The sequence below is a fragment of the Bufo bufo genome, chromosome 2 (assembly GCF_905171765.1).
Source record: "Bufo bufo chromosome 2, aBufBuf1.1, whole genome shotgun sequence".
NCBI classification, from domain to species: domain Eukaryota; kingdom Metazoa; phylum Chordata; class Amphibia; order Anura; family Bufonidae; genus Bufo; species Bufo bufo.
In genome coordinates, this window is record NC_053390.1 from 727,049,483 (window position 1) to 727,071,780 (window position 22,298).

The 22,298-nt window shown below is 43.9% G+C and overlaps 1 protein-coding gene across 7 annotated transcripts in view; it reads right to left on the reverse strand.

Moving 5' to 3' along the window:
• Window positions 1–1,520: 1,520 nt before the first annotated feature.
• The window catches only part of FIP1L1 (factor interacting with PAPOLA and CPSF1), a 78,533-nt gene continuing 57,755 nt past the window's right edge, over window positions 1,521–22,298 (reverse strand). For 5 of the 7 annotated variants that reach the window (XM_040418870.1, XM_040418869.1, XM_040418865.1 and 2 more), the window contains 4 exons: window positions 17,704–17,759; window positions 10,371–10,614; window positions 3,478–3,648; window positions 1,521–1,873 (listed from right to left, as the gene is read on the reverse strand). In XM_040418870.1, coding sequence (XP_040274804.1) covers window positions 1,729–1,873; window positions 3,478–3,648; window positions 10,371–10,614; window positions 17,704–17,759 — 616 coding nt within the window. In that variant the 3' untranslated portion in view covers window positions 1,521–1,728. The remainder of the gene's footprint in view (window positions 1,874–3,477; window positions 3,649–10,370; window positions 10,615–17,703; window positions 17,760–22,298) is intronic. The other 2 variants (XM_040418871.1, XM_040418867.1) reach the window with 1 other exon arrangement.

The window sequence follows — 22,298 nt, forward strand, 5'->3', positions numbered from 1 at the left end:
TATTTATCTGCCTTTAAGGCAGAACAGTGATACATCATAAAAGAGTTATTACTTTACAATTCCCATATGTCCACTTTCATGTTTGCATCAATTTGTAAATGTAGTTTTATTGTTTAGGATCTCATAAGGCTTAGAATTTTAGAAGCAAATTTTTAAGAAAATTTCTGAAATCCACTCTTTTAAGGACCACTTCAATTTTAAAGTCACTTTGTGGGGCTTACATAGTAGAAACCACCCATAAATGACCCCATTGTAGAAACTAAACCCCTCGAGTTATTCAAAACAGATATTAGAAACTTTGTTAACCCTTTAAGTATTCCACAAGAATGGAAGAAAAAAAGGAGAGGAGCCTCTGCAGCGCGGGGACCCGAAGTATGAGCAGAGGGAGCGCAAACCTCCCATATGCCGCGGTCATCACTGACCGCGGCATATGAGGGGTTAATCCACCGGCATTGGTGTCATCACCGATGCTGGTGGATGCAGCAGGGATCTAGCTGTCAGTAACAGCCGGATTCCTGCTGCTGATCGCGGCACCGCACATGGGGGGAGGGAAGGACTCGTCCTTGGGCACAAAGTACCAGCCATTCAGGAAGAGCATTCTCGTCCTGAGTCCTTAAAAGGTTAAAGGGTTTTTTGGGCGTTCAATATTGATGGTCTATCCTCAGGATAGGCCTTCAGTAACTGATTACTTGGTTCCACAGTACGCCAAGCACAGTGCCATACATCGTATAGTGGCTGTGCTTTCTATTAGCAGCCCAGGTCCATTCTCCTGAATAGGACTGATCTGCAAATAGGCTGATGAATGTGACATCACTGGCCCAGAAAGAGGACTCTTTAAACAGCTGATCAATAGGGTTAGGAGTCAGATACCTGCAAATCAGACATTGATGACCTAGAGGTTTTGCTCAGTCAATGTGCTATATAAACAGTGTAGGGAACTGGGGAAGAGAGAATCCGGATAAGTGGAGAAAGAGGCATTTTTCTCTAATAGGATATATTACAATAATTCTTCTCATTGCTCGTACTATTGATTTATCAAAAGGTTTTTTTAATAACGGCACCATGCAAACATTAGAATTTCCTAGCAGGCCACAAAGGTCTAAAAATTAATGGTCACGAGTCTTTGGGTTACCAATCAGCCATACCATTTTAAGTCCCCTGCTTCATTGCGTAGCTTCCCCTTGTGCCACCAAGAGAGCTTTGACTCATTGAGTCAAAGACTCCACAAGAACTCCAAAAGGTAACTGGTGTGTGGCATCAAGACATTAGCAGAAGATGCTTTCATTTCTGTAAGTTGTGAGGTTGGGGATTCATCATCGAGTCTTGGGTGCCCAGTACCCAGTCACTGGTTCATTGGTTGTCCTTCTTTGGACCACATTTGGTAGGCACTAACTTCTGTATACTGGAACACCCCACAAAATCTTCAGTTCTAGAGATGTTGTGATGCATTCATCTAGCCATCAGACATTCACCAAGGTGAATATATTACATCTACTACAGGATTAATAATTAACAAAACATGAAAAAAAAAATCACTTTATTTTCCCCAGAAACCAGAAAAATACAAAAGAAATTGTGAACAATGCCATGCTAACAAACAAATGTTAAGATTTATATTTTAATACGCTGAAGAGAAATACTTGTAATTCTAACAATGACATCCTGTCCTGTGAATCAGTTTTGGTAAAATGAGTAGTAGTTTCTTTGCTGGGCACGTGTTTCGCAGGTTTAGTCAGCAGACGCCTCAACGCTCTCTGGCTCTGGGGCAGGTTCACTTCCTGTGTCTTTGCCTTCTTTGCTCCGCTTGGATTTTTTGTGTTTGTGTCTTCTATGACTGTCACCTTCTTCACTGTCATGGCGGCGCCTGCTGCTGCTAGGAGAGGAGCATATAAGTACACAATGGTTATGAGGTTCATGGTTCAGAAGTTTCCCTGCAACACAATCTTAAGGCCTGTTTCAGACTAGCAGGTCCTGTACGGAAGTCACTGTATGTGGGAGCGCGATTCCCTGTTATGGACTCTGCTCATTTCTCTGGGGTTCATGGCATTGTAATGCTGTCTCTGCATGACCTTACTTCTACAGTGTTATCTCAGTATAATTCAGTAGATACAGGTCCTGCAGAGAGACACAGCATTATAAATCATTATAATGCTGCGCACTCCTGAGAAACAAGCAGTGTCCATAATGGGAAATCACGCTCACACACAAAGGTCCTAAGCGCCAATATACGTCTATAACAAGGGTTAGGCTTCTGCGGAAGACAAACCCTTTGAGGCCGTCATCAGTGCTGGGTGCAACTGCTACTTCTGCAACCCTGGCTACCAATTATCAGTGGAAACGTCACAAAAGGTAACAGACTAGGTAGGTATCCGAATATGTTCTGGGTATCTAGGGTATATTAGCATGTGAAACGTCTGGGACTAAAATCCATTCCATACACCTGAATGAGGTCAATTCTGCATCAGCAGCATAGACTTCTCCAATACTCATCAAAATGAAAAGGGCCAAAATGAAAAGGGCGGTTGCCGAAATTTCTGTAACTAATTAGCTGTATATGAATCTACTGAAAGAAGCTCACAGCTTGTGGACTGCATCATTAACTGAATATTTCTAGATCATTCTGCATTATGTTTTTATCAGTAAATCAAAAAACAAATAAAACTAGTAAGAAGGAATTGAAAATGAATTTCCTTATTCCAATAATCATTGAATAATCAAACAAAAAACATACATCAAAGAAAATGCCATTCGGTAGGGAACAAATTATGTATAATTCTCTAAATGTATATTTTTAAAGGTTTATTATAACAGCAAGAGCTTTTAGAACAAACCATAAATCAAGAAATGACTGGGAACATAATAATCTTACATCCTACAGAATCCCACATAAAACTAAACACCAGGTGGAACAGAAACTTAAAAAAAAAACAAAAAAACAACCAAACTGGCTGATGATGTTATGGAACATTCTGTGCAGGAAACTGCAAAAATTTGGAGAAACTGAAAATTTGCTAAAATTCTTTTTTTTAAATAAATAATTCTAGTATGTAGACAAATTGCTCAAGAGGGTGGCAAGAACTGTTGATGAGAAGCTCGCCTCAATTCAGGGTCTGTAGAGAAAACCTCTATCACACCACATTTCTGTTTGGAGAGCCAACAGCCATTTTAAACACATGTATGTTTTTAGTGCAGACAATTACGGTCATTCACATAACTGGGATTTTTAAGAATTTCATGACCATCATGGAAAAAAATGTGGCTGCAAGAATCTTTTAATGCAGCACCATAACACCTATTGGCAATACCAATAATCAATTATATGGGTTTTCCAAAAATGAGGCCTAAACTTTATCCACTCAGATATTGTTCGGGCAGCCTGTAAAATCAGTCAAGTAGGGGGGGGGCAATGCTGTCATCTGTTGCCATGTGCAGGAAAATAACTTGCGTTTCTGGGGTCATAAATTAAATTGATATTACCTTCTCGATGATTTATGCCGTGAGGACTCTTCCTTCTCTCGATGCCTCCTTTCTCTATGTCGCTCCTCCTTCTCTCTGCTAATTCTCTCCCTGTGCCGATCGTAGCTCCGCTCTGTCCGCTCTGTCCTCTCTGTCCTCTCGTAGTCTTTGTACCTGTACCTTTCTTCTTCACTGTGGAGAAAGAAAAAGCTCACGATGAGATCGCACTATGCAGGGGCCGACGTCACGCTAACACATTGAAAGATTTAGTAACGGGACTAGGTCTTGTTAAATCTTGCTCCCTAACTTCAAGATTCAGTATAGACCACCAATGTTGATAGCAGGTAGGGGTAACAAAGTCTCAAGCTCTGCTTTGGAAAAGGCAGGATACTAGAACTAAGGCTGAATTCTTGCAGAGACAAAGATACCGTAACTCAAGAGGGAAGTGATTCCAATCATTTTCTTCAGGGTGAAAGAAAGAAATGCAAAAAAGCAAAGTTCAGGTAGAGCAGAAGAGATGAGTTATGCACCATTTTCTTCAACCACAATGAAATGCATCTTTAGCCTTGTCATATTATAGGGCAGTGGTGGCAAACGGTTTAGAGACCGTGCCCAAACTGCAACCCAAAACCCACTTATTCATCACAAAGTGCCAACATGGCAATGTACCCTGAATACTACAGTCCAATATAGTATATCTTCCATGTACTTTATCATTTAGCTGTAACAGCCTGCCTACATTCAAAGTGCTGCCTGTGCTGTTCGTAGTGCACCCTGTGCTGATGAATGGCAGGAAAAGTCTAAGGCATATTGGTACAGACTGCTTACAGAGAGGGCGCCGAGTGCCCCCTCTGGCACATGTGCCACACGTTCGCCACAACTGTTATAGGGGCTGCCTAATTATAAAAAACAAAAAAGCTACAAGAAAGAAATCTTATAAATCAAGAAAAAATTTGTACTATCAAGTTCCTTTAAAAATATACACTTATTAAATATCAAAAAAAAATATTTCATAATAACAGTAGGGATACAAATAAATTGGGCCATTTCTCTTCTAAAATGGTCATAAAGGAGTGTCTGAATACTGCATGTGTTACCAATATACAATAATGTACAACATCTATTTATTTCCTAGAAAAGCAACTGACCACATTAGGTGAATTACTGCTTAGATGGCTGATTGGATCGGGGATGAACAAACTCTGAAAGTATGATGGAGTCTTATCTCCAAGTAAGAACTACCCCCCAGCCTATTCTATAGATTAGAACATATAAACTCCTAGTGTGGAAGTTGTTAGGAACACATGCAGCGGTCGTCGAACCTCTAAATGAATAGCATACCTGGATCCAAGTGAGTGAAAAATGACAGCGTCCCCTCAACGTGCGTTTCGCTTCTTCAGGAGGAGAGGCTTAGGGGTTGCCGGGGAGTGGTATTAAGGTGACTGTCACCTATCGGAGTCTACGTAAATGAACATGTGACTACTTTTTTTTGGTGCATGACCAATCACAACCCGTTGCGAAGATCTACTTCCGCCCATCCCCTGAGGCCCGACGCTGAGAAGGGCAACCTCCCGCACCGTGGTGACGTAGGTTGGCGCGATCAGCGTCGCCGTCTCCATGGGGATGGGCGAAAGCACGTGACCAGTTAAGCCAGTGATTGGCTGCAGCAGTCACATATAGACAATTGGGATGCCATCCCTTTCAGGTGGGTCTGGAGACCGTGAGGACCAGAGGCAGTGGTGCGGTAGGACATATAGGCGAGTGCAGCTTGTTTCATCATATCATCAGGTTTTTAAAGTCATCTCAGACAGCCCCTTTAATATCTTTTCAAGCCCGACTCCTTAACATTTACATTATGCTCAATTAAATCTCTCATAATAAACTTCTGACACCAGACTGAATACACAGATCGCACTGAATGATGGCATCAGGAGAGATAAGGACCAGATGTGATCAGAGAGGGTAGTTTGCTTCCCCACAAGCAATCCCTTGATCTAGTGAAGCTCCTACCATTAGAGATAAAGAGTCGTAAACTGTGCCAAATGAGTTCAGGAAGAGATAACCGCTCTCCATCTAACGGGAAAGAGAAGTATTAATAAATCATGACTCACAGAAGTCACAGAAGACTGGTCTTACATGGTCTCGTATTGTACATCCCAGAAGGCGCACACGGCATCTATGCTTCTATTGGACGCCTCTGTATAGAATAGCCGACTATGCTGCACTACACAACAAAATTATTATACCGATATATACCAGCAAAGGAGCACCGAGCACAATATGACAACTGCATTTAGGAGCAAGTGATGGAGCAGGCTTCAAGAGAGGGAGGATAATGGCAGCGCCAGCCACCCTAACATAATGTACAACTGGAGGGGGGTAGAGCACCTAAACTTCAGTCTATATGGGAATATAAAACTGTAGCTCCTTCTGACAACTGTTTACCGAACATGAAATCCCTGGCTGCCGTCCATTAATGAGCATTTCGTACCCAGTCTCTGTAAACCCGTCCCATCCTGTAAACTGCATTACTACCTACAGGGCAGATACGATTCGCAGCTGTAAAGACACGGAGATGGAGATTGGAAATCCTGCTCTATTTTGACTCCTGCAGTTCTCGTAAATGTAACTGCTGATATGAATCACTGCACTACGTCCTGCTGTCTAGCGCGTTCTGGCAGCGGCCACGTCTGAGGAGCCCACACCACCACAACATGGAGTAGGACAACCGCTGAGTACGTCACTTATCATGGATCTCACAGGAACACACACACGGAAGATGGCATGGACAAATCCAATTCACAAGGTCACAATCTACAAGAGTTTCCAGATCAAAGTTTTCCCCTCACCCCCCAAAAAAGGTAGATTGCAAGAGATCCCCCTCACATATGCGGGGGGGTGGGGAATTAGAGGTTCTCTAAAATACCACTGTAGAAAAATCAACACACAGTAGTAATAGTATATGCAATAGTAATAGTAGTAACTATATATGCAAATGAGCCTCTACGTGTAACGACAACGCCCCCGTTGCTCCTAGAGGCTCATTTGCATATAACAAAACCTCATTTTTCTCAGCAATGCGGACACATATGAACATGGGACCAACACAGATGCCTTCAGCTGCCGAGTGCACATGTAACAGGTCAGCCAGTGTCATAGGTACAAATCTGCTGACAGATATGACCTTTAAGGATGGAGCTTGCAGAAATCCACGTGTTTGCAGCCAAAGTATCCCCATTCAGATGAAAGGAAATGTTTTTCTGCTACAAAATCTGCCATGTAAAGGCATCCTTAAAAGAACCTAACTGCTGCGGATATGCCAGTTTTATCAAGGCATTTTCCAGATAGGGACACCCCCAATAACACGAGGAATGGTAACACCTAGGTGTAAATAGGTTTATGCATACACGTTTTTAAAAATCAGCTGTCCCCTCTCCTGACAGGTCTGTTTGATTAACTACGTGCTTTCCCCATGTAATAACAATTCTGCGACATCTGCTTTTATGACTGTTGTACAATTCCCTTATTATTCCTTCTAGAAGATTATTAATGAATTGGCAGCAGTCTGTAATAAAGGTCCATCTGTGTGTTACCAGTTAGGGAGGGGGGGGGGGGGGGGGGGTCCCACAGTCTGACACGGGTAACAATAATTGGACATCAGACCGCAGGGATATCCCCCAACGAGGACCTTCATTAAGAAGCCTCTAGTAGGAGTAATGGCACAACATAGATCTAAGGTGCTCCAGGACTATTACAATGGGAATGCAAGTAGTTACTAAAACATATCGGGGGAAGTTACAGGTCAGGAGTTGTGGACACATTCACACTGGTCAGTTATGGGTGCTAAACCTATATGCATAAACATAGAAATACTGTAAATGACAGTATTATGCAGTAAAACCTGTGAGGCGAACAGATGAAAACTGCATTGAAAAATGGTCTTTGTGAATTGCACAACAAAATGTTGCTGCAGTTGAATTGCATCCTGTTTGGATGGCATCTTAATACGAACACTAGATTTTTACCAGACTGTTCTGTAAAAGCAGAAATCCTTAGTGAAAAGCGCAATACAAACTGGCCTGCTGCAGAATAAAAAACTGCACCACAGGTGAACGTTATGTGCAGATTTCATTGCAGAAATTTTATCCAAAACATGTGGACGACATCCACTTTGCTGCCACAGTATTATGCCGCGGAAAAGCCACAGCGCACCCGTCCGGTCCAAGGCTATGAGTCAAGCCTGCATGTGTATGGAGAGGTCGAATGGGCATTGGGTTGCCAGCCATCTTCCATGTGTGACAGGCTTTAGGCTATGCTTACGCCACTGCTAATTACTGTAAGACCTCATCCAAAAGATCGCATCCATTTTGGGACCTACAAATCGCAGATCTGCAAAAATGCGGATGCGGTCCATGTGCCACACGCAGTTTTGCGAACCCATTGACTTCAGCGGGTCCTTTGTCCGCCTTATGTGGACATGTTCTATCATTTGGCGTCACGGACATAAGGATGCGGGAAGCACTTTGATGATCCATGTGATTTCTGCATCCATATTTTCATTCCGCAAAAGGATAGAACATGTGACGTCCTATACTTGGCTGAAAAATGCAGACCATGGACCCATCGAAATCAATGGATCTGCAAAAAAAATGCAGATGCAAACTATATCCATATTCTGCGGAGCGTAAAATACATACAGTTGTGTGCATGAGGCCTTACTTTCAGCAACCTTAGTTGTTTTCCTCTTCCAAAAAGAATACCAACACACCAAAATGAGACTAAAAACCCACTTCTACTTGCTAATACAGCAGTATGTATGTGCAGACTAGTGAGCACGCCTGTAAACACAGTAACCAGCACATGTCTCATGTCCGATGCTAGGAAATAATGTGCTAAAAGTAACTTTCTTTACTGTACAAACCTTAATTCTGCCCCAGAAATAAAGCCATTGATGTGGAGAATACAGGTATGCATTACAAGAAACTGGCGCAGAGCTGAGCAGCGAGGAAGACCAAGATGAAGCTCCTCTGACCACAACTTCATGGCCGTCTGTAATCATGGCAAGGGTTGGTTCATTTAGGAAAAGCCATATGGCAGAGGTAGGGAGAGGGGACAATTTAAAGAGAGAGAAAAGTGGAGGCCTCCGTTAGAAGCCTCAGTGTTTTTATAGCTGGCTGCAGCTCAGAGACTTGGCTTTGTCTGGAAGCTATTAACTCTGCTATGGTTAACTGCTTCAGATCCAAGACCAGGGAGCAGAGAAGAACGCCCTGAATGGGTTAAGCAGTAATGTTCCTTTACATTTTGGAGTGGAATCAAGTTGTCTGTTCAACATATGTGGAAAAGGCTCAAACTCCAAAACATTCACCCTGTAATTTGTAACACAAGACACACGCCATTTACAGGGCCATAACACAGCGACTGCAGAGAAAAACTAAAATCTGCCAGTCGCCGGGGCCTGATGCCTAGTATTTACCTGACACCGCAAACTATTGGGTTGGCGCAGGGAGGGGAGGTAAAAACTGCAGAAATAAATGCTGTAAACAACCAAAATCAGAGGCAACACTGACTCCTAGCGCTACCACTAAGCAATGTAGTTTTGGTCTATCATCATGACTGACTCCCTTAAAGGGATTCTGTCACCAGGATTCACCCTATAGAGATATTTACATGTGCCCATCAGTCTCCTTGTTTTGTATTAAATGTTCCCACTCTTACTGCTATGTGTCTTTTATTCTACCAAAAAGCGATTTTATAGATATGTAAATTACCTTGATAAGGTGCCCAAGGGGTTGTCCCACGATTCGTTGGAGCCCGGCCGCGCCCATCGTTCCGGAGCCCAGCACCGCCTACCAGTTAATTTATTCACTGCACTTGCCCTGACGTCAATCCTTCCAAGCGCCGTAATCTCGCGCAGGCGCAGTGTACACAGTAGTCTTCGCCCGTGCGGACTACTGGCACAGGCTTCGTCGATCCAACTGCGCATGCGCCGGCTCCCTGCGCACATGAGATTACGGCGCTTGGAAGGAATGACGTCAGGGCAAGTGCAGTGATTAAATTAACTAGTAGGCGGTGCTGGGCTCCGGAACGATGGGCGCGGCTGGGCATGGGACACTAGAGTAAAACTGGTTAGTCTAGTGCCGAGGGTATAGCCCACCTGGGTAGAGCCAACACTTTTTCCTTCTAGTGTCAGCCTCCTAGTGGCAGCTGGGCATATACCCATGGTGCTGTGTCCCCCAATGCCATTTCACGAGAAAGATCATTTTTCACCCACAAAAGACAGGGAACTGATTAGATTAATAAAAATGCCATACTTACTGCTCCAAAACTCCTCTTTCCAAGTTCCTACCTTCCTCACTACTGCAGCAGCATCATCAAGTTTTGGCTGCATGCCCATATGCCACACATGACCACTGTAGCCAATCACTGACCTCAGCAGTAAACGACATGAGACTGCTGAGGCCAGTGACTGGATGCAGTGGTCAGGTATGGTGTACAGGCATGTCGTTGCTGCAGTCAGGACAACAAAGACCAGCTGTGAGGATAGGGCAGCAGCACAAACACTGAGGTGGTTTGGAACGGTAAGTATAACAACTTTATGCAGTCCCTAAAAAACACAAGTCATATTTGCAACTTTTTGGGCTTCTCGACACTTAAAGTGGAGAGAAAAGTAGTGTAGCTTCATACGGCCCTGTGGATTTTCTATAACTTCTGGTGCACGGACTCAAATTAAGCGAATCTCACTATGGCACACAGGGATTCTAAGGAACTTAGCTTGCCTTCATTTTTTTATTTTCTTGCATTCCTGCTAATTGAAATATAGAAAATTAGATAAAAGATATTTTGCTGTCTACAGAAGGTATCATTAAATACAAACCTCAAGCACATGCATTCATGTTAATAAAAGCTCCTCTCACCTGTTGTAAGCTCCAACACTGGGACTGTGATCACGCTCTCTCTCTCGTTCTCGATCTCTCTCTCTTGGACGTTCACGTTCTCTGTCCCTTTCCCGTTCTCTGTCCCGGTCCCTTTCTCTATCTCTCTCCCGGTCCCTTTCCCGATCTCTGTCCTTCTCCCTTCGAGGATAGTAGTCCCATGGCTTGGAAGTCTCTACAAGACTGGACCATGGGCCTGCAGACCCTGGCATGTGTGGAAAGGAAACTGTAGCAAGACATAAAAAGCAGAGCATAAGCCATTTGTTCTCAAAGGGGTCGTTAGAAAAAAATATACCTGTTTCTAACTCCCAAAAATGTTGAGGAAAGTCTGCTTTGAGCATCTGAATGGGGTCGGTTCTGCACTGTGTACATGTAGTTTTGCAACCATTTTCAGATGTATGGAACAGTCAAAGAAATTTTCAAATTGAACCTGCCATGTGTGGACCCTTAAAATGGTTGCCCACCCTTTGTGGAGTTTTGGGAAAATCCCCGGGCCTGGGCAGCCCTGTAAAGGGAAACATACTTACCTGCTTGCCACACCTGGCTCCTGATTCATTTGCTCTCTGGCCGCCTCACTCGGGTCTCCCACTTTAAACATCCACTGACACCACTGCAAGAAATCGTTGACGGCAGTGGTGAAATGCCCTCTCGTGTCACGTGACCTATTGACATGACACAAGGGGAGCAGGTCACCACCTGCAACAAGCCACTGGCTGCATGGCGTTAAAGTGGATGTTGACAGCGGGGGACCCGAGTGAGCAGCCGAGGCCACGAAGTGAAGGAGTCAGGATCGAGCGCCAGGGAGCTTGTAAGTATGCTATGCTTTGCAGGTCTGCCCGGGAGAAGTGATGCCAATAAAAACGCAAAAGGTGGACAACCTCTTTAACCTACAGACAATGATTAGTGTGGAGCAGCTTTAAGTCAAAATTCCCACACAATTCGTTCAACGATACACGTTAAAATGCAGATTTTGGAGTGGCGGGCAGGGTCCCATTCTACGCACTTATTCTAGGTGTGAACAAGATTTTATATATATATAAAAAAGAAAAAGAAATCTCACATACAGTATCAATCCCACAATTTTAATTCAAAAGGAACACTGCCAAGTGGGGACTGGGAAACTCTCCAAAATCACCACTAAACGTGTAACGTCTAATCTGTCAGATATGCAAAGAAAAGGGGGTCAGTCAGCACCACCCAATGCGCAGGTGCATGCTGCCATGGCAGAAACCTAGAGAACAAAAGACAATGCAACAGCACCCTGCAACAGATAAAGTACAATAATGCCAGTCACAAAAAAATATTATAGTGCTAATGCTACGCTTATTTATAAAGTGGGATGCTTGGCCAATGCACTTTGTACAAAACCATCTGAGCCCGTGTGCCGTACGTCAAGGCGATCTCTGTAAGACGGGTCCTAACACTAAATACTACCTGTTATGCGCCATAATGGCCGCCATAAAATTCAGGAAGTGTTGGATCCACATGCATGTTGGATCCACACTGCCTTTTACCATTTTTGGTGCCATAATGGCCCCCATTACTTACAAGGGATGCACGTACCAACATGCATGCCGAGCCCACTCTATACCTCTCCTTGTGCCAGACAGCTTCCAATGAATGTAGTGAGAGCAGGCCACAGCTTTATACTGAAACTAATTAAAATCAGCCTATGGGGCAGACAGGCTAATCAGGAGTGCACGACTCGCCGGAGTGCCACATCTCCAGCATTGTAAATCTGCAAAGAAAAGGGGGTTAGTCAGCACCTCCAAGTGCGCAGATGCACGCTGCCATGGCAAAGACCTTCCAACACTTCCTGAACTTTATGGCGGCCATTATGGCGCACAACAGGTAGTAGTCAGTGTTAGGACCCGTCTTACAGAGATCGCCTTGACGTACGGCAGACGGGCTCAGTATAGTTTTGTACAAAATACATCTGCCAAGCATCTCACTTTATAAATAAGCGTAGCATTAGCACTATAATATTTTTTTGTGACTATGGCATTATTGTACTTTATCTGTTGCAGGGTGCTGTTGCATAATCTGTCAGATATGTTATTATAGGCTAGACTGTGTCATAAAGCAATATTAGCGCTGTACGTATCCCAAGTCCTGACTATTGAATGTATACTCAGAAAAAGTCCATCAAACTAATCTGGAAGACAATGTAGTCAAAATCACTGCAGAATGAAGGAGACATGCTCCAAATCTCTATTCAGTAGAGGTGAAGGCTGTGGGCTGCCCGCGGCTCCCTGTATACCTATATTATACTGGATGTATAGTGCACTTTAGTTTATGTCCACCCTATGACCAACTAAAGCCCCATTCACACGTCCGTGCTCAAATCCGTGAGAATGTGGTCAGTGATGCATCCGTGAAGCTGTCCGTGAAGGATCCGTGTGTCCGTTTTTTGCTGTCTGTGTGTGATCCATGTTTCACAGACAATGAACAGCTGAAAAATAAATTTTCAAAGCATCTCTTCCTAATGATCCGTGAAACACAGATGCAACACTGATGTCATCCGTGGTTTTCACGGACCCATAGACTATATTGGGCGCTATGGATCAGTGAACACAGACAAAATAGAGCATGCTTCCGTGCTAAAAACATGGACCGTGCTAAAATACTGATGTGTGAGTACACACATTAAAATGAAAGGGGATGTACAGCACACGTCTGTGGAGAACACCGACGTGTGAATGAGGCTTTACTGTCCACAGGGCGTCCTGATTGTATTACTGATGATATTACACCACCATGCTAATAAGGGACCGTAAAGCTTAGATCTTGGGGTCTGTTCACATCTTATTTTGGATTTAAGTACAGTGTATGCCTCAGTATACACCACTAACCCAGCGTTTCTTTTGGCACAGGCTGGGCGGCATGTGTTGGCATACATTTTTTGTGGTATGGAACAGCACTGTAAACTGTACTACTGGTTACAAAAATATATAGTAGAAAAGCTTATACCATGCCATTGGGGCTGGCATCAACACCAGCCAAAAATACTAAACACTTAAGGTGAGAGTGGCACAAAAAGTCAGTAAAAGGCGTAACTGTGAATCTGTTCTAAATAGGGGAATTGCTAGGCGAAGACAAATTGCAGGCAAATCTGAAAATGTAGGTGTCCATGCTTCCATCTTAAATGCTATCGTGCCTGCTTCCACACCACAGCGGCAGAATCCCTCCTATTCTGAGGATGGGGAGAGGGGTGATAGACGAAAGTATGGGAAAACTTGTGGGATGCTCCTATTTTAGTCAAATAAAAAGACAAAAGTGGAACGTAAAGCTACAACTATGATATCCGATACATATAAGCATAGACACAATCTGGTGTGAGCTAAATATACGAATGCTGCCCGAACCGTGACTATATAGAGTTAAAGCGGAGAAGTGCAATATCCTATAAGTGCACATCTGCCAATAGTCAAATTCCCCGCACAGGGAAAGCGGCCAGGAATAGCAAGAAGCAGCTGGATTCACTGGCCACTAATTTCCTTGTCATGATGTCAACAAGATGTGTAGTGTCTATGGGGGCTTTACATGGAAAATCCAGGCCTATAGATTTGCTTCATTTCAGGATTCTGCTGGTATATGAAAGAACTTGTGCTTAAATATGACGTGCTGCAATAGGGATGCCACATTGGATTTCTCAAGTCATTTGATCACAGCCCTCATCAATTAGGTCGCACCCTAAAATACAGCAATAGGAGCAGAGAGGCCAATCATTATTATTGTGAACGAAGTTTACAGACTAATCAGACACAGCAATCCAAACCTGATTCACTCAACACTAGTGGCTGGCTGTCAATGGCGGGACACGTAATGGGCGCCAAATGTCCTTTAGCTAAGCACCAGGAAATGGTCCAGGCAGAGACAGGGTATAATGAAACTGTAGGACTTGTACTTGTCGGGGGATCAAGTGATCCTCTCTACTGGTAGTATGTCTGGTACGTCCAGAGCCTGTCCGCAGTGTGCGAGTGCCCTCACATAACCACTGCGCCCAAGTCAGAACAGCCTAGAAGGCAGGCAATTCATTGAAATTACCATCCTGCTTCTCAGTCCAGGGATGCACCCCCTCACAAAGTCTGTCAACTGACAAAAATGTGCATAGTACACATAGTACATAAGTAGCCTCTGAGAGCTTTATTTATTGGGCAGCAGGAGAAGCAATTTTAAGCCCTCTTGTGACAATCGGACCAAACCAGTAATCATTTACTTATCTGCTTGAGGCATAACTGCATGCTGAGTTTTGCAGCAATCTCACATTTCTATCTGGACAAGACATTAGCTCTGTATTTCTTGTCCCACAAAAAAAAATTATAATAATAATTATATTCTAGTTTTTAAACCAGCTCCTGGATCTGGATAATTTTGTAATTGCATGTAATTAAACATTTAGCATAGCCACCGATTTAGTCACTGAAATCTATCTGTATAGCGCCACCTGCAGGTTTTTTTTCCTGCTCACTGAGATGGCAGCACATGCTCAGTTTCATCCTCCAACTGCCTCCTGAGCTGTGATAGGGAGAGCTGAGACACGCCTCCTGAGCTGTGATAGGGAGAGCTGAGACACGCCTCCTGAGCTGTGATAGGGAGAGCATGGACACGCCTCCTGAGCTGTGATAGGGAGAGCTCAGAGACGCCTCCTGAGCTGTGATAGGGAGAGCTGAGACACACCCCCTTAGCTGCAGCAGAAGAGACACTCCCCTTGAGCTGTCAGCTCAATCTAGAGGAGCAATGAATGGGGAGATCTCTGGATCCATGTGAGGTGCAGGGCTGGTTCTAGATTTGTCAGAAAAGTATTGTCATGTACCATATCATATCTGATATAAATTTTTTACATTAGTTGAGGGACAACTCCCTTAATAAAGATTCATTTTTGGTTGTGATGTCTAGTCCTATCTGAATACTGGTATCGTGAAGTCATAGCTAAAAATCTAAAAAAAAAAAAAAAAAAAAAAAGCACACAACAGGAGAGGACTCCTGCATAGCAGAGACCAGAGGGGTCCATTATGCGGCCCATAGACTTCTGTTATGATGTGAATGCCTCTTAAAGGTCTTCCGTTATGCATTCCGTCATAGAACTCCGTTATGGCCCGTAGTACTGGAATCAATCATGGAATTGAAATAAAATCTGAACCCCGAACTTGTAAAACACAAGTTACCTCATCCCTAGTAGGAGATGCTCTGGAAATTAAATTCAGCTGAGCAGTGTCCATGGAATATGGATACACATGGAGGGAAAAAAAACGGACACATGAACCAAACATGTATCCTTCACAGATGAAACACAGATGTCAAACAGACACAGAAATGTGAATGAGGCCTAAAGCCGGTGGCCGTACAAGCTGTAGTGAGCTCTTATTAAACTAATTAGAGCCCAGATTGTTCAGTCGGTCTGTATTGTTAATGGCCGCAAAGTCCTTAACAATACAGAACAAAAAAGAAGTGCGGTCCGAATTTGTTTAAAGGGGTTCTCCCTCCATTGCTCTTTTAATTAGAGCCCACTGCAACTGCAATTAGAGCCCACTGCAAACACTGTATGGCAGCAAGTGTAATGGCGCCCTTACAAGAGCACTCCATTACACTGTAACAAGGCATGTACCACCTATGTAAGGCCTTGGTCAGTGATTTCCATCATTGATTGAGAGCCAAAACCAGGACTGGAGCCTCCACAGACATAAGGTATAAGGGAAAGATCTGCACCTGTTCTGTGTTGAGAGCAGCACCTGGTTTTGGCTCAAAATCACTGACCGAACAATCAGGTGTGAATGAGGGCTAATCATTATATAACAGCAAACAGGGATCTCTAAAATCAGGAGAAAAGACGCAAATTGTATATTATGTCTGTCACTAAGGCCTCATGCACACATCCGTTGTTGTGTTCCGTGTCCGTTGTTCCGTTTTCCGTGATTTTCTGCGGACCCATTGACTTTCAATGGGTCCGTTGAAAACTCGGATAATGCACCGTTTGTCATCCACGTCCGTGATCCGTGTTTCCAGTCAGTCAAAAAAATATGACCTGTCCTACTTTTTTCACGGACAACAGTCAATGGGTTTTCACGGACATTCAAGTCAATGGGTACGTGAAAAAACACGGAGGCACACAAGATTGTCATCCGCGCGTCCGCGTCCGTTTTTTTCCTATCATTTGCAAGGCAAACTTGACTTAGATTTTTTTTTCACTTTTCATGTCTGGTGATCCTCCAAAAATCAAGTAAGACACATGGAAACAAAAACGGAAACGGATCACGGAACAACGGAACCCCGTTTTGCGGACCGTGAAAAAAATAGTGTCGTGTGCATGAGGCCTTTATCTGAGCATTTTAGGCTGCTCAGATCAGGTTATAGACTCTTTGACCCTCATTACAATGGTACCTTTCTTTTCTGTGTCCCTCCTCAAGATCATGAAAAATACACTTTTTAAACATATGCAAATGAGCTTCTGCAAGTGCCCAGGCCCCTCAGCAATGTGCCCAGAAAAACACACCTCTTTCAGCCCTCTGGCCCGCCCTTCTTTCCTATTATTACCTCCTGCTCTGCCTCCAGCCGGAGGAAGTCACGAGCGGCACCAGAGGATGGCGGGCCGGCAAGCCACAGCGCAGTTGACCCGCACCTGCGCACTGCTCTGCCCATTATGGGCAGAAGAACAGCTTTTCATATTGCGCATGCGCCGGCCAACTAAATACAGGTGCGCTGACTTCCTCCGGCTGGAGTCAGAGGAGGTAATAATAGGAAAAAAGGGCGGGCCAGAGGGCTGAAAGAGGTGTGTTTTTCTGGGCACATTGCCGAGGGGCCTGGGCACTTGCAGAAGCTCATTTGCATACGTTTAAAAAGTGTCTTGACGAGGGACACAGAAAAGAAAGGCACCATTGTAATGAGGGTCAAAGAGTCTATAACCTGATCTGAGCGATCTAAAATGCTCAGATTAGGTGACAAACTCCCTTTAACATTTCATTACACAAAGAATAATTTTTGTTTGTCTTCTTGAGACAAACACAAAACTTGACTCAGGTAAGGCTAAGTTCACACTTAAATTATTTGGTCAGTGCTTTCGACCAGTGATTGGAAGCCAAAACCACTAATGAAGCCTACACACAGATCAGATATAACGGAAAGATCTGCACCTGTTCTGTGCTGCTGACCCGCACCTGGTTTTGGCTCACAATCACTGATGGAAACTGACTAGAAAACTAAAGTGTGAATTTGACCTAAAACCTACAGTCTTTGTCTCCTAAAAAACTGTTTAAACCAAAAAGCATAGGGTGTTAAAGTATATCTAGTAATACTGGAAAAATAAATGAACACATACCACTTCCATAGGGAAAAGCCGGTGTGGAGCGTCCGTCATATCCAGAAGAATGTCCACTAGAAGAAGAAAGCATTCATAAGTATCTACAAACAACTAGAGGAACCATCTCACATTAAAGGGGTAGTGGCACGTTTGCAAGTTATCCCCTATCCATAGAGTATGGGATAAATGATCACTGGGGGTCCAACTGATGGGACCCCCAGCAATCCAGGGAACAGAGTTCCCATTCCCCCGCTCTAAAGGAGCGGTACACTGAGCATGCGCCCTGCCGGTCTATTCATTCTCTATGGGACTGTCAGGGACAGCCAAGCACAGTGCTCAGCTACACATAAAGCTGCCAACGTTTACTAAATGACGACACTCAGCAATAAATACGGATTTAAAAATGACGCCCTGTCCCCCTCCCATTTCTGGTAAAATACTGCAGATGAATGAGCACAATATGGCTGAAGCTTCTCCTTTCTGAGACTGCATCCAGTGTCATGAACTACAAAGTCCAGCAGTTCTACAGCTGTGAACGCACACCTTAGCATGCCAAACCGTGAACGCAAGGCGGAGATTATATATACATCTCATCACACACATACACACACGGTGGCTTATTGGTTAGCACTGGGGCCCTAGATTTAAAACCGACCAAGGACAACATCTACATGGAGTTTGTATGTTCTCCCTGTGTTTTTTGGGGGGTTTCCTCCCACACTCCAAAGACATACTGATAGGGAAAATAGATTGTGAGCTCATTGGGGACAGACTGATGCTAATGTTGTGCTGCGGAATATGACAGCGCTGACATAAGTATGTAAAATAAATAGACATTATATAAAGACAAAAGTTGGGGTAACATCAAGTTTTTCCCATCCGTTTAATGTATACAAAAACATACGTTAAACGGATGCCTTAGACTAATGCCATACAGTGGCATCCGTTCACCATAGAAATCCATTTATTTTTTTTAAAACACATTTATTTTTATTTTTTTTACCGGACTGTGAAGTATACAACAAGGTGGTGTGCTGAGTTTTTGGATCTTTTTTTTTAGTAACGTACACGTCAAAAGGAGGCATTGAGAGAGAGCGATACACACACACACACACATACATACTACAAACTTGTGGGTGAAATTTCAGTTCATCTTTACAGGTGGACTTAACATGACCATCTCTAAACTTTTGAATGCACATGTCCACCTGTTCAGTGTTTCAGTACTTTTTGCACAACTTGCTGTTCTCTAACAAGGAGCTTAACTGCAAAATTCCCAACAGGTGTTTGATCCATGAATCGCCCCAAAAATTTCCTGGTTCAATTAGAATTGGTATTTTAACAGTCCTCCTCATCATGCTGTTCACATTTTGACACCATGAGACCAAGAAGACACCTAACAATTGATCAACAGTACTCGCCATTGCAAGGGTTCAAGCAGGACAAAAGTGGCCACTGAGCTTACAGTGTCATCAGCAGAGATACAGAGAGACTGGAGGAGTCACAGAAAGGCAATAGTAGTGGACGTCCTATGGCCACCTCCCACACTGATGACCGCTTCACTGTGAACAATGCCCTGCAGAACCAGATGATGAATGCCACACAACTCCAGGCACATTTAACCCCTTCACGCATTTGGATGTTACTGTACGTCCAAATTGCAAGTGAATTACTGCATTTGGAAGTACAGTCTAAACTGCTTATCGGGGCTGCGACACTATAAAGTGTCACAGTCCTGGAGTCTCCGCTCTCCTTGAGAGCAGAGACACCGGAGAAGCCGGCAAGGGACCAAAGTGGTCCCTTGCCGGCAAGCTCTCTGATTGGTTAGTCTATGCAGACTAACCAATTGGAGCGCAGCACTGTAAAAAATGCCGGTTTAAGGCTGCGATCTCCACTCTGGAGATCACAGCCTGAAATAGGGTAAGACTATTAGGGTGTGCTGCGGTCCCCCTCATGATTTCCTAACCGTGCTCCTCTGTGCCAGCTGTGATGTTCCGTTACTGAGCCCCTGCCTCAGCGGATAGCGTTAGCTATAACTTACAGCTAACAATCTGCTGCAACGGCCGAAATCAGTGCTGGCACCGATCTCGGCTGTTTAACCCCATAGATGCTGCGGTCAGAAGCTGCCCACTGCATCCCTGGGGTTGAGAGGGAGCTGCCTCTCTTTCATCGGGCTGCCGCTGCTGCGATGGCAGCGGCCCGATGGTTACCATGGCAACCAGTCGCCTTGCAAAGGTGTCCGAGCTGCCATGTATCTAAGGCTGATCAAACCCTGAGGGTCTGATCAGGTCTGATCAGCTTTAGGCTTTATGCACACGACCATGCTGTTTTTTGCGGACCGCAAACCGTGGATCCGCAAAAAACAGGAAGTCGCCCGTGTGCCTTCCGCAATTTGCAGAACGGAACGGGCGGCCCATTGTAGACATGCAAAACGGACAAGAATAGGACATGCTATATTATTTTGGCGGGGCCTCGCAACGGATGCGGACAGCACACGGAGTGCTGTCCGCACCGTTTGCGGCCCCATTGAAGTGAATGGGTCCGCACCCGAGCCGCAAAAACTGCGGCTCGGATGAGGACCCGAAAAACGGTCGTGTGCATGAGGCCTTAGTGTAAGTGTAGCACTGACTATACAGTGCATTGCAATAAATGACTATAGCAATGCACTGTATAGTGATCAGGCCCGCTGGATCCTCAAGATCCAGATGGGTCTTGATAAATAAAATAAAAAAGTAAATTTTTTTAAAAATAAAAAAAAATAAAAAATTGTCTTCTCATATCCGTTCATTTAGGTCATTAAAAAAATAAATAAAAAAAAACCACACAATTGGTATCGTCACATCCGTAACGACCTGATCTATTAAAGTATCATATTACTAATCGCGCGCGGTGAACGCCGTAAAAAATAATGTAGAAATAAAAAAAGGAATAGCTGTTTTTGTCAACTCATGTCCACAAAAAAATAAACAAGTGATCAAAAAGCTATATGTACCCCAAAATGATACCAATAGAAACTACAACTCGTCCTGCAAAAAGCAAGCCCCCATACAGCTACATTGGTGAAAAAAATAAAAAGGGATTTTATGCTGAAAAAGTAGTAAAAAATAAAAGAAACTTTATAAATTTGGTATCGCCATAACCGTATCAACCCAACTAAGAGGCGCATTCACCCATTAATGAGTATAAATGACCGTGTCCCAGATCAACTCCGGGTGTTTTTGGAGATGAATAGAGTGGATAACGTTTCTCTACTGTGGGATACCTTGAAGGCCTTTCTGCGTGGCTGTCTTCAGTCCTCTATCTCATATATAAAAAGGTCTACGCAACGTAGAGAAGAGGAATTGGAGGAGCTCTGCAGGAATGCGGAAAGAACATATATTTCTGACCCAACAGAGGCTAATAGGGTAGATTGGATGTTAAAAGGGAGATCGTATATGGACCATCTTAAAGAGAAAGGGGATCGTAAACTTTTATTCCTGCAGCAGCAGTCGTTTGAACAGGGTAATAAAACTGGGAAAGTATTAGCTCAGGTAGCAAACAGAAATAATAGAGCCCCCCTGTATTGTGCTTTGCTAGCGTCACTGGTGATGTGATAGATGAGCCCGCAGGGATTTTAGATAGATTTAATGAGTTCTATCGAGATCTGTACAGATCTGTGGCTCAGTATACTGATGCCGAATTGAGGGAGTATATGCAGGAGGTGACATCCCCAATTGGCAGTCCCAGATAGGGAGCTCCTGGATGAGGAAATTACACTTGAAGAGATTGAGGAGGCTGTCAAACAGCTAGCCTCAGGCAAATCCCCAGGTCCGGATGGGACCCCGCTGGAGGTCTATTCGAAATACATAGACATACTTGCTCCTCAGCTGCTTAGAGTCTAAATCCCTGGAGAGTGGTTTCCTCCCTGATTCATTATATGACACCTCTATTGTTATACTGTTAAAACCGGATAAACCCCCTTTGGAGTGTGGGTCGTATCGCCCCATATCATTATTAAATTTGGATTATAAAATACTAACAAAAATTTTAGCGGACAGGTTAAATAAGGTAATAACTTCCATAATACATGAAAACCAGTCGGGCTTCACCCCAGGCCGTTCCACTTCCAGCAACATACGGAGAGCGCAGGTTGTCACGCAAATATGCTACGCAGGCAATAAAAGATGGGCTCTAGCGGCCTTAGATACGGCCAAAGCGTTTGACTCAGTTGAGTGGCCTTATTTATTGCAAGCTTTAGAAAGCTTTGGCCCTGTATTTATACGGTGGATTTCTGTAATATATGCTAAACCTACTGCTAATATTTTAGTTAATGGGTCTTTATCTCCGACATTTCCATTGAACAGGGGAACTAGGCAGGGGTGCCCATTATCTCCCCTATTATTTGCGGTAGCAATAGAACATCTGGCACTTCGAGTCCGGCGAGACCCGCTGATTAAAGGGGTCTCCTTGGGTAATAGGGAAGAGAGGATTGGTCTCTATGCAGATGACCTAATTGTTTATATGGATGAGGTAGAATCAACATTGCCGAGGGTAATAGACATTATTGAGAACTTTGGTTTCTACTCAGGTCTCCGTATTAACTGGACCAAGTCGGCCCTTATGGTCCGCAGGAT